Consider the following 12,347-nt stretch of genomic DNA (forward strand, 5'->3'; position numbering starts at 1 on the left):
TCCACCCTTCCTCCAGACTCTAGGACTTTGGTTTCCAAATGAAATACAAAACTTTCTCTCATCTGAAAAGAGGACTTTGGACTACTGGGCAACAGTCCAGTTCTTCTTCTCCTTAGCCCAGGTAAGACGCCTCTGACGTTGTCTGTGGTTCAGGAGTGGCTTAACAAGAGGAATACGACAACTGTAGCCAAATTCCTTGACACGTCTGTGTGTGGTGGCTCTTGATGCCTTGACCCCAGCCTCAGTCCATTCCTTGTGAAGTTCACTCAAATTCTTGAATCGATTTTGCTTGACAATCCTCATAAGGCTGCGGTTCTCTCGGTTGGTTGTGCATCTTTTTCTTCCACACTTTTTCCTTCCACTCAACTTTCTGTTAACATGCTTGGATACAGCACTCTGTGAACAGCCAGCTTCTTTGGCAATGAATGTTTGTGGCTTACCCTCCTTGTGAAGGGTGTCAATGATTGTCTTCTGGACAACTGTCAGATCAGCAGTCTTCCCCATGATTGTGTAGCCTAGTGAACCAAACTGAGAGACCATTTTGAAGGCTCAGGAAACCTTTGCAGGTGTTTTGAGTTGATTAGCTGATTGGCATGTCACCATATTCTAATTTGTTGAGATAGTGAATTGGTGGGTTTTTGTTAAATGTGAGCCAAAATCGTCACAATTAAAAGAACCAAAGACTTAAACTACTTCAGTCTGTGTGCATTGAATTTATTTAATACATAAGTTTCACAATTTGAGTTGAATTACTGAAATAAATGAACTTTTCCACGACATTCCAATTTATTGAGATGCACCTGTACTCTGCACATGGTTGGTAAGAATATGGAACATGTATTTTCAAAAGCATGTGTTAAGCAAATTGTAATGATAAAACATTTCATAACAGAAATAAGCAGTCCTTGCCAGTTGTGGACTTTTTTCAGGATCCCATTGTCTTCTAGTCTCTAAATTTTTAATTTGGATTTTAAAACAAATAATATTGCTGCATTATAAGCCCAAATTGAATAACATGGTATATTTGATTGTCCCACATTTGAAACATCCTTTTCTAAAGTGGGACAACAAAGATTGCTTTAAATAGGAAATATTCTTTACACATCTTAACATTTATTGCAACATTTCACAAATGCATCACAAATGTAATTTGATGATAATTTAGAACATTGTTTTATTTATAACAGATTTATATCATTAATTGTGTCTAAGTCACTGACCTTTGAGTGAACTTCACAAGAGGTACTTCCTCATTGATGATTTTCATGGCCACAATTATGGCATAATTTTCAGAAAGTCAAGTTATTTCAATAGCTTGACACCCCTGCTTGAATTCAACACCAATCTTGTTCACTTTAATGTTGTAAAATAAGAGACAAATGCACTGAAGCTTAGGTGTCCAACATTAGTCAGTGTCCCATATTACATGAATAGGCTATATACATTTTAGATAAATATATAATTGTGTACATATGTAATTGTTATGTTTTCATATGCAAGTTATTGCCATTTGAATCTGTAAATTGAAATATTTCAATGAAGCGTTTAATTTAATGAAAAGATGATGTCACTGTCAAAGCTCCATAAAAGAGAGCATTCCTAAAACAATATGTACAGCTGTCACTTTTTATAAATACAATATTTTAAGGCTATTAAGGTAAGACCACTCTTTCTCGTACACTCTAAAAAATGCTGGGTTGTTTCAACCCAACTTTGGGTCAAATATGGACTAACCCAACTGTTTGCAAAATATAAACAATGTATTTGATTTGATATTTATAAATGTATTTGATCATATTTAATGCTTATTTTAAAGTAAGTAATAAGTATTAATTCAATAAGTAATTGAAAAACTCTTACATTAAATGAAATACAGTATAATTAGGTTTATTATACATAACATTTAACAACAAATACTTTCCCATCAGTTACAACTGTGACCAGAAATAAAACTCAAGCTTTCACTAACTTGAAAGCTTTTAAGAAAAGACATACTGCTTGTTCCAAGTATTCATGCAAAAAAAGTATTATGTAATAAATAAAACTAATAAAATAAACAATCTGTTGATTCGAAACAACGGTCTGAAACTCCCGCGGTAGCCGTATTTCCTCTTTTTTTTTGTTTTTGTTTTTGTTTGTATGAAGTGACGTGAATATGTACGTAATTTAAGTTCCTCTTCCACTTCACATGAATAAAACCAGCAATCTTCCAATATTTCATCGTCCACGGTCACGAGCACGCAATCATGATCTGCAGTAAGACCTCCCTGTCGATAGGTGTCCTAACATGTCTTTGTGCTTCCTTGCAAGGAACAGGGGAAGTAAATCCGTCTCACATGTAACCCAAGTGACCTCAGGTTTCAATGCGTGTTCTTTGGTTGTTAATCATTGTGAAACTCTAAGACATCACTGAGGTCTTTTCACAATTATAATATAACATTTATAACTATAACTAATAAATGGCCGCGATCCAGGAGCTCTCTCCAGACTCTGGCCGTGGGGAGACACGACCCCCCGAAGGCGAGATCGAGGGTGATGATGAGGATGAAGAGGTACTTGATTGCTTCTACAGTTTTGCTTGACCTTATGAAATTGTGAAGAAATTATAAGTTATTAGCTTGTTTGGTGCTTGCATAGCCAGTATTAGCTATTTAGCCGGTCAAACCTGGCATAATATACATAAAACGTTACATGTATGTAATAAAAAACATAAAACACACATGTATGTGTGTGTGTTTTGTATTTCAGTGATTCTGCGCAAGTGACGACATTTCATCTTAACTTTGTATTTCACAAGTGTCACTTAAATAATTAGTAATTATTTATATAAATAATTTAAATAAATTACTGTTATTTCTTGTTAAGATTAGTATTAAAGGGCAATAATTAGTGTTGGCCTTTTAATATCAATCTTAATATTTCATATACACAAAGTATATCATATTTTAATATTGCACACTGTTAATAGAACCCGTCGATTGTCAAATGCAGTGTACCTGCTTACCAGCACATGAGGAATAAGGTTTTCCACTGAGTCCTGAGTAAGCCATTTTGACTCGGGCAGTTTGTTTTGTCCAATGACTGATGGTGTTCACTTTAGAGAATTAATTTTCTGACATGGCTCCTACTTTTTTCCTTCTCTCCCAGTTGGATGAAACACTGTTGGAGAGGTTGTGGGGTCTCACGGAGATGTTTCCAGAATCACTGCAATCAGCAGCTGAAGTATCCGCACAGTGTTCGCTATCTGTAGCCAAAAAACTTTACAGGTGAGGTGCTGGCAGTTGTATCTTACGCTTAAAACCAGACTGTCACATTAACTCTAGAAATAATCTGGACATTTCAGTATATTTTTTTTCGTATTATGCTTTCTTTTAGTTTCTCCCGCTCAGCTCTATGGGTCGGTACTACTTCCTTTATGATTCTGGTTCTACCAGTTGTATTTGAGACTGAGAGGTTACAGCTGGAACAGCAACAGCTACAACAGCAGAGACAGGTAAATAGCACCAAAGTCCTGCATAAATACGAACAACTTCCTTGCAATTTCATACCTATCTAAATAGAGGTGAGCTGTATGACTATAATCTTCTATAACAGTATGGGTAATGTTATATCAAAAGATTATCAATACAAATTAAAGAGTCTTATGGAATCACTGCAAAAACAGCATCACATTATGTAACAAATGTGTTTGAAACAAAAAACCCAAAACAGTACTAATGATATAATGAAATAGATTGTTCTGACACTGAATTTGGATTGGATGAGTCCATAAGGAAATAGATTTTTTTGCAGTAACTTATAAATCTTTTAATCTACTTTGAGCCATGAGGTTGTTCATTGATGGAATATGAATTTGCTGAAGATAACAGCTTGCATAATTTCAATGGTGGAAAACGACATTACCCATGATTATGCTTTGAAATCTCCACCAATCAGAGACTCGTGAAAAGCAAATGCCAAAAGTGCTGTACACTGGCATAAAACACTTCTAATGACATAATGGGGGTCAGTCTCCCTATGCAACAACATTCAATATTTTCAAAAAAATGTCATTTGCAATGCTTCATAGGATTTGTAGTTCTTTTGTACACAGTCTTGTACCTGTGTCTTTTTGTCTTATTTTCTAATGCTTTTTTGCTTCAAAGTTTGTGATGTTGTGATTTACCTTATTGAAAAGCATGCATATTATGTGTCTTTTTCATTGAAATATGAATTAATTTCTCATTTCCTTTTCCTTTCCTGCTTTTAATAGATTTTGTTGGGTCCAAATGCTGGCATGTCTGGAGGAATGCCTGGAATGATGCCTCCTGCTCCTGGGAAGCTGTGATGATGTATATATTGTAACATCCATGAGTTGTAGAAGAAGAAGGGGAAAGAGAGAGGGAGCAGGAACCGGAGAAAGGAAGATGCTGTGGTTGGTCAACATCAAGAAGTCGTTACTTTGTACAGTTTCTGTGTACAATGGAGACCCTGATGACTTTTATGAACTTCCCTCTCTCTCTGCCTGTCTCACAGAAACATTCTGCATAGACTGTCGTCCAAGCTCTGATCTTTTACTTTTTTTTTTTTTTATTATAGCTATCTAATAACATTTCTTTCAGAAAGAGACTATAACAGCTGTTGGGGAAAATTTTGACTGTGTTGTAGGTGCATTATATTTCTAAGAGAGTGTTTACGGTGCAGTGTTGGCCATTGTAACGCCGGATCAACACTGACGTGCAGAGAGTCTATAACAGCGTTCAAAAGATCTGTAGTATTTATGAGGGCACGCAAGGCCAATATTGATTGTGAAATTTTCTCTGTCTACAGATTATCGTTGTTTCTTGTTTTTTGATCCATAATTGTTAAAACCTTTAGAGGTGGTTCTCTGCCAACAGTGTCTTTTAAGGTGATGATACACTGGGCAACTTTTTTGAGCAATGTTGCTTGGGCACTGACCTATTGAGAATGGGCAACAATTTCTATCTGGATACTTTAGATCGGTCGTGGGCCCTGTGTCTCAGCTGGTTGCTCGTTGACAACAACATTGCTCATCAACATTGCTCAAAAAGTTGCCCCGTGTATCATCACCTTTACAGGTAGAACTATTATCATGCAAAGCTTCTGCATTGTTATTCCTCAGACAAAAGCCATACAGTGTGCAGAACCATTGTGAAATATTTAAGAACGTTTCAGAACATTGTACTTTAGTGAATAATAATGTTTGCTACACATGACAGGAATAAAAACAAGTTCTCCAATGTCCTTGTCTTTTGTCTATACTTTTTATTACATAATATACTTTTTTTCTGATACTTGCGAATAGCCAGACTGGTGAAGTGCGCCTCACAAATTCATGCAAATAAAAGTCATATTTCATTTGGACACTCCAGTGATGATTTGATCAAAATAGCTATTTTTTAACCTAATACTAACATCAATAGACAGTTGGCAAGGAATAAAATAAGCCCCAGACAAAACTATTTCCTCATAAAAATAATTATTTGCCCTTTTACAGTTTTCATAGGTTTAAATGACGTCACAAAAAGGAATAACGTCAAAAGTCCTATTAAAAAAAATAAATTCCACGCAAGAAATGCAGAAATGTTCACGATTAACTCATTGTTTGTTTAGGGTATCATAGTTTACCGAAACAATGTTTTTTTAAAAACTTTTTTTTTTAAATACATTTTTATAAGATTTTCATGTTTTCACAGTATTAAAACAGTTTTAGACAGATCTAAAAGTATATAGTTTTAATAAAATTCTGGGACGATGTCCGAAGTCTGTCACCTGGGGTTACAAAAAATATTTTTTTACAATTACAGGTTGGTTTTAGATAAAACAGAGAAAAACAAAACCACCTAAATATACGTTTATTGCAGTTTAAAAATCAATCACAACCATTAAAAAAGCTCCAACTTAGTGTGTGACATTCAGGACACAACAGTCTGACCTAATCAGCGCGGGACAAATGCGCGCGCTGAAGTGTCACAGCGCGAGATCACTGATTTGAGTAGATTCTGTCAGCTTTCTCTGAGGGATAAACGTGAGGTAAAATTTCGTTTGTATTAATTTATTTTTATCAAAATTGTTATTTTACACCTTTACGAGGAACATGACACTAACTGTTAATGTGACAGTTACAACAGGAGTTAACGTTAAGTTCTTTTGAAACAGACGGCTAACATAGTTAACTTTAACAGGCAGCTGATTAAAATGTAAGCCAAATGTAAAGATTTATAGATACTTACAAACTGTACTTAACGGTTATCTGGCCTTCAGAACAATGTTTTTTATTGTAAACTCTTTTTTTTGTAAACATATCCATAGTATGAAAACTTTAGAGGACCAGGCTTTGGAGGACGAGTCGGGGTACCAAGAAGATGAGGTGATTCACATTAATTTCTGTGAGCTAGCCAATAATTTCAAACGTGTTAGTGAGGTCTTGAGTTTATACAGGATGTTACCCGTTTCAAAATGCATTTAAGGAAAATATTAAACTTTTAAATTAGATTTTTTTTTTAAACTTGTTTGGGTCAATGACGTGACGCTATTTTTTTTGTGTCCATATGGTTTAATTAAAGTTAAAAGGGTTACAATTTCAAAATAAATGTGCAAATTAATTGCATACATTCTCTTTTTTTGTGGACCAAGTCTAAAATTTCTGGTTTTAATTCATTTTGAGAAAATATTTGGGGGATGATTGCAAAAATGTCAATGTGGTGTAAACGTAAAAACTTTGTTCCAAATAATTGATCTTGTTTAAAAAAGGTTCTCAATAAAACACCAGATCAGTTTGGCATAATCTTACATTATTACTATTTAATAGTAAATGGAGCACCATTGTTCTGAATATTATAATTAATTTGGGGAATTATGTGAGTCAAGCAAAATTCCTTGAGTGTCAAGGTGGTGTAACCACCATTCAAGGAGCCATTTTGTTAATATTTTCCAAGAAGATCATGTGACAGGAAATTATATCACAGAGAAGGATCTCTGGTGATACTAACTGCTGCATGCAAAGGTTAGTAACTCTCTTTAAAATGTGAGATAATTTGACATTTTTAGGGTATGGTCAGGTATTCTTAGGTATACATGTCAAATGGTATGACCTCAGGAATACATTGATCATTCATCATTATTATAAAAATGAGTATTAACTTTAAAAATTACATTTGAAATATTCCCACCAAGACCATGTACTTACATAGGTGATAATGCCTGTCAAATTTGATTTTAAATTGAAATGTCAAGTGGTGTAACGCCGCCTTTCCACTATCCGACGAACGACAAGCGACAGACCGGAAGTCATTCATTTCGAATGGAGAGTAGTGTGGGAGCTGCGTGGAGTTCTGATCATATGCAGAAAATTTGGAATCCGATTTGAGCTGCGGATGCGTTAAAATATTTGAACTTCTGCGGCTAGACCGTATGCGACCGGTCAACCGGATGTGATGTATTCTATTAAAAACTATGAGCGTAAGGTTAGAATTACCAATATTTTGTTCACTTGAACATTATTCTTTAAACACTAATTTCTGTAGAATGGTGCTTTAAAATAATTATGGCAGAAATAATTATTTTCTAATTATTAAATCATTATTTACGTTGATTAGCCCCATAAAACCTACTATGTTTTTATTTTGGGGGTCATTTGATTTGTGACGATGCATTCATACATTAATTATATTCATTAAAATTAGTCATTTTACCATGGTGAATATGCCGAGGTAACGGTTGCTGCATGACCAGTTTGAAAGTTCTGTGCGACTGCCACTAGGGGGAGAAATGCAACAGTCGTGCATTAAATCTAATCTCTAGATTTAATCTCTAGCTTCCACTAACTGTCGTACGCGCGTTCACGAGAGAGTGGCGTTCCAGTGGATGACGTAGGATGTAGGCGTAGCATAAGCTCTGGTGAGAAGTGATGAACACTGAATCATAGAGGAGAGAGCAAAACAAAACACCGGTCACGAATTAGAAGTACAAAACGAGGATTTGTAAAGAAAAATGTCGAAGGATTTCGATACAAGCCAAAAGGAGATTGGTTTTCCTTTGCTGTAAACATAACTTGGTTCTTGCGAGACTAGCATATTCTCACCAGTGCTTACGCTACGTCTACGTCCTACATCATCCACTGGAATGCCACTCTCTCGTGAACGCAAGTACGACAGAGTTTTAAATATGGATATTTTTCTTACAAAAGTGCATTGATTGGCTTCAGGAGGCCTTTATTAACCACCTGGCACCATCTGGAGCACTTTTATTATGATAGATGGATGCAGTTTATTGGACTATTTAATATCACCCATTCACTTTTAATGTCACTCCAATTGTATTCATTTGAAAGAAGAAAGTCATATACACCTAGATGGCATAAAGGTGGGGGGGGGGGATCTTGTGGTAATTTTCATTTTTGGGTGAACTATCCCTTTAAGCAATATATAGTATCATATAATATGTAATATATACATAAATGATTTAATAATGTAGCAGAAGGAAGTGGGTGTCTACTTTAGAACATAAATTCACTGATAAAAAAATGTTAACCAAAGATTAAAATTTACATCTGTAAAATATAATTCATTAAATTTCTGATATTTTATAATTAATATGATATAACAGAGCCCCTTTTCCCCCTAAACATGCCACAATAAAGTATGAAGTTACAATAAGAAAATTTAAATTACAATACGAGACACGAGTTCACTGTTCATCATTCTGATGATTTCTTGTCAGATATTGTTTCTTAACTGTAATTACAATATGAGACGAGTTCACTGTTCATCACTGTGATGATTTCTTGTCAGATATTGTTTCTTAAATGTAATTGCAATATGAGACATGAGTTCACTGTTCATCACTATAATTTTGTGTTGCCAGATTAAAAAAAAAAAATGTAGCATTGGAAAAAAAAGCACTTCAGCTGAACTTGTTGACAGTCATGCTTGATTTTCAGTGTACATTTCTTCAACAAACAATGGCCTTTGGCTGTAGAAGCAACATGGTCAAGTGGTGTAACTGCTTTGTGTCAATTGGTGTAACCAGTATTTTTCATAAGAATATAATTATATACAGGACCATTAATGTGGAATAAAATGTAATTATCTAGTTTAGTATAATAATATGGTTTTTAATATTTTTTTTACATAATTTGTGAAAGATTATTTAGAAAACAGAGGTGTTTTCAGCATATGTCCCGCCATATATTGCAAAAATGCGTTAAAATGTACATTTAGAGCTAACTAATAAAAATCTATTTTTGTGTGATATTTTAAAATGAAGTATTTATTTCTATGAGTAAGCTTACATACCATCTAGGTGGATAAAATATTTAATAGTTCTCATTCTTTGGCGGTTACACCATTTGACATTTTCATGTACATTCAGTCTTAACTTTTGTAAAAAATGGTTCATATGTCATTTTTAATTACATAAAATCAACATAATCGCGCTGTGTACATTTTAAAATACCTGATGCATGCTTTTAAAACAAGTTTTTAAAAGATTTTTGAATTTCTCATCTTGCCAACCCCTTTTTGTCACTGACCCGTTTACGTTGTGTGTAACATGATGAAAAATGTCCTATAAATTCCCCCCTTAGGAATCCTTTTTTCAAGACATTGATCTCCTACAGAAGCATGGAATTGTAAGTGATAATGTTATTATAAAGTTATTAAAGTTATGAAAATGTCATCATGACGGTGGCTCTGATTCGTATCCCTCTATCTTAAGAACGTGGCTGACATTAAGAAACTGAAGTCTGTGGGCATTTGTACTGTGAAAGGCATCCAGATGACCACACGCCGCGCTCTCTGTAATGTAAAGGGACTGTCTGAGGCTAAAGTCGACAAAATAAAGGAAGCTGCTGGAAAATTGCTGGTAATTTGATGTGGCTTCCTGGAATTGATGTAACACATTTATTTGATGAAGGATATTGAATTTATGTATTGTGCATTCATAAAATGTTGTCTTCTTGCATGCAGATATGTGGATTTCAGACAGCATCTGAATACAGTGTAAAAAGGAAGCAAGTGTTCCACATCACAACAGGCAGTTTGGAGTTTGAGTAAGAAATAACATCCTGTTTATAGCCCTAAAACAAGAAGCCCCACAGATGATGTGGAGGAAACAAAACTAGATATTGTGGCCACGATTTAACTAAAAGAAGGGAAGGAATTAATAAAACATGGCCACACAGTAAGTTGTGGGAACAAATTCTTAATTTGTGGCCACAAAATCCATATTTCCTACATCATGTATGGAGCTCCGTACTAAAGAAGGGTTTAACATTTTGTCTGATAAAAGTCACATGACAGGAGAAATGCTTTATTCATATTTTGTTCAGCAAACTCCTCGGCGGTGGTGTGGAGAGTATGGCTATTACTGAGGCTTTTGGTGGTAGGGTCCTGTTATGATTACGAACCAAAATTATATGTTATGCATTTTCTTTACATTAGTTCTGCCAAAATTACATGCTTTTATAAATCGTTTCCCATGCCTCATTTAGAATTCAGAACTGGAAAGACTCAACTCTCTCATACACTGTGTGGTAAGAGCAAAAATGGATCTTGTGGAATGTTAAATGTGGAATTTAAGTCTAATTTTTAGACCATTAATGTCACTCCATTTCTGTTTTTCTTAAGTAACCGCTCAGCTTCCTGGTGAATATGGGTACACCGGAGGAAAGGTTGTCTTCATCGATTCTGAAAACACCTTGTATCATTTCTGCATTTGCTTGCTTTGTGTCACATTCATTTTACTAATCCTATTCAATATGGAAAAGCCATATTGAACTTTTTTCTCCTTAATAATTGTGAACACCAGTCGGCCTGAGAGGCTGAAGGACATAGCTGACAGATTCCACGTGGATCATGAAGCTGTACTGGATAATGTGCTATATGCACGTGCATATACGAGTAAGAACTTGCCTCTCAGAACTTTTTTACTTAAAGTTTTGAAATTTTGTTTTACTTTGGAGTTTAACAGGCTAGCCAATGAGTTCCCAAAAAGTGTTTTTCATTCATAGGTGAGCATCAGATGGAACTGTTAGACTTTGTTGCAGCCAAGTTCCACGAGGAAGGAGGTGTCTTCAAGCTTCTGGTAAGATAGAAGAAAGACACTTTCTAAGGTTTGATTTTTGGGAAGTGATTTTACTTAATCTTGTGGCCATCAACAATTAATTTTCCATAGATAATAGACTCAATCATGGCTCTGTTCCGGGTGGACTTCTCTGGAAGAGGCGAGCTGGCTGAGAGACAGCAGAAGCTTGCACAGATGCTCTCCAGGCTGCAGAAGATCTCTGAAGGTCTGTAAAATCATCTCTTCTTATATATCTTAATGAGAATAAAGACTACTCGTATAATAGACCTGACAATGAAACTGATGCTACTCAGTCTTATCTTTAGTTAAGTAAGCTCGATTTTGACATGTTCACTTTATTTTCTGACTTTCATTTAATTAGTAGTATCTCATTTGTTGGATATAGAGTACAACGTTGCAGTGTTTGTTACCAACCAGATGACGGCAGATCCAGGAGCTGGAATGACGTAAGTAGGAACACAAAACAAAACGGAAAGAGAATGTTGGGGATTTTTAAACTGATTATTATGATTTTAGATTTCAAGCGGATCCCAAAAAGCCCATCGGAGGACACATACTGGCTCATGCCTCCACCACACGCATCAGCCTGAGGAAAGGACGTGCTGAATTGAGAATTGCCAAAATATTTGATAGGTAATTTCAAGATTTTCTCAGTAACACTTTACAATAAGGTCCCATTACTTAATATTAAGTAATGCATTAACTAACAACAGCATTACATTTGTTACAGTATTTATTAATCTGTTAAAGTTAATCAATATACAACTGTTCATTGTTAGTTCATGGTCCATTAAATAATATTAACAAATACAACTTTTCATTTTAATATTGTATTAGTAAACGTTAACTAAGATAAATAAATGCTTTAAGGTATATTTGTCATTACATTGTAAGTTCATGTTAACTAATGTAGTTAACTAATGCCAGCAAATGGAACCTTATTGTAAAGTGTTACCATTTTCTCTTTTTATTTCTCAACTAAGGGAAACACATACAATGCACAATTTATCCATACATTAAAACTGTTAGGTAAATATATTTGTATATTTAGACAGTTATAATATATGATTATCTTTTTATTGAAATGCTTGCATCAATAAAACCTCTGCTTTTCTACAGCCCAGACATGCCAGAAAGTGAGGCTACTTTTGCCATCACAGCTGGAGGAATAACAGATGCCAAAGACTAAAATCTGCACAGAATGCATATTACTTAGCATGTTACAAGTTCCCCACTACCTCAATGCCTCCAGTTTGTTCTTG

The 12,347-nt window shown here is 34.9% G+C and overlaps 2 protein-coding genes across 2 annotated transcripts; both read left to right on the forward strand.

Moving 5' to 3' along the window:
* The first annotated feature begins 2,283 nt into the window (after nucleotides 1-2,283).
* Nucleotides 2,284-5,241, forward strand: LOC107692102 (mitochondrial import receptor subunit TOM22 homolog). The gene is made up of 4 exons (XM_016491007.1): nucleotides 2,284-2,552; nucleotides 3,148-3,266; nucleotides 3,376-3,493; nucleotides 4,253-5,241. Exons 1-4 carry the CDS (start codon nucleotides 2,460-2,462, stop codon nucleotides 4,325-4,327), a joined length of 405 nt encoding a protein of 134 aa, XP_016346493.1. The 5' UTR covers nucleotides 2,284-2,459; the 3' UTR covers nucleotides 4,328-5,241.
* A 1,072-nt stretch (nucleotides 5,242-6,313) lies between these two features.
* Nucleotides 6,314-12,274, forward strand: LOC107692103 (meiotic recombination protein DMC1/LIM15 homolog). The gene is made up of 13 exons (XM_016491008.1): nucleotides 6,314-6,370; nucleotides 9,587-9,631; nucleotides 9,718-9,864; nucleotides 9,969-10,051; nucleotides 10,331-10,383; nucleotides 10,493-10,534; nucleotides 10,629-10,701; nucleotides 10,810-10,901; nucleotides 11,012-11,085; nucleotides 11,176-11,290; nucleotides 11,471-11,531; nucleotides 11,602-11,718; nucleotides 12,205-12,274. The coding sequence occupies exons 1-13, from the start codon at nucleotides 6,314-6,316 to the stop codon at nucleotides 12,272-12,274; spliced, it is 1,029 nt and encodes a 342-aa protein (XP_016346494.1).
* Nucleotides 12,275-12,347: the final 73 nt, after the last annotated feature.

Source organism: Sinocyclocheilus anshuiensis, unplaced genomic scaffold (genome assembly GCF_001515605.1).
Source record: "Sinocyclocheilus anshuiensis isolate Anshui unplaced genomic scaffold, SAMN03320099.WGS_v1.1 scaffold726, whole genome shotgun sequence".
In the NCBI taxonomy this organism is placed as follows: domain Eukaryota; kingdom Metazoa; phylum Chordata; class Actinopteri; order Cypriniformes; family Cyprinidae; genus Sinocyclocheilus; species Sinocyclocheilus anshuiensis.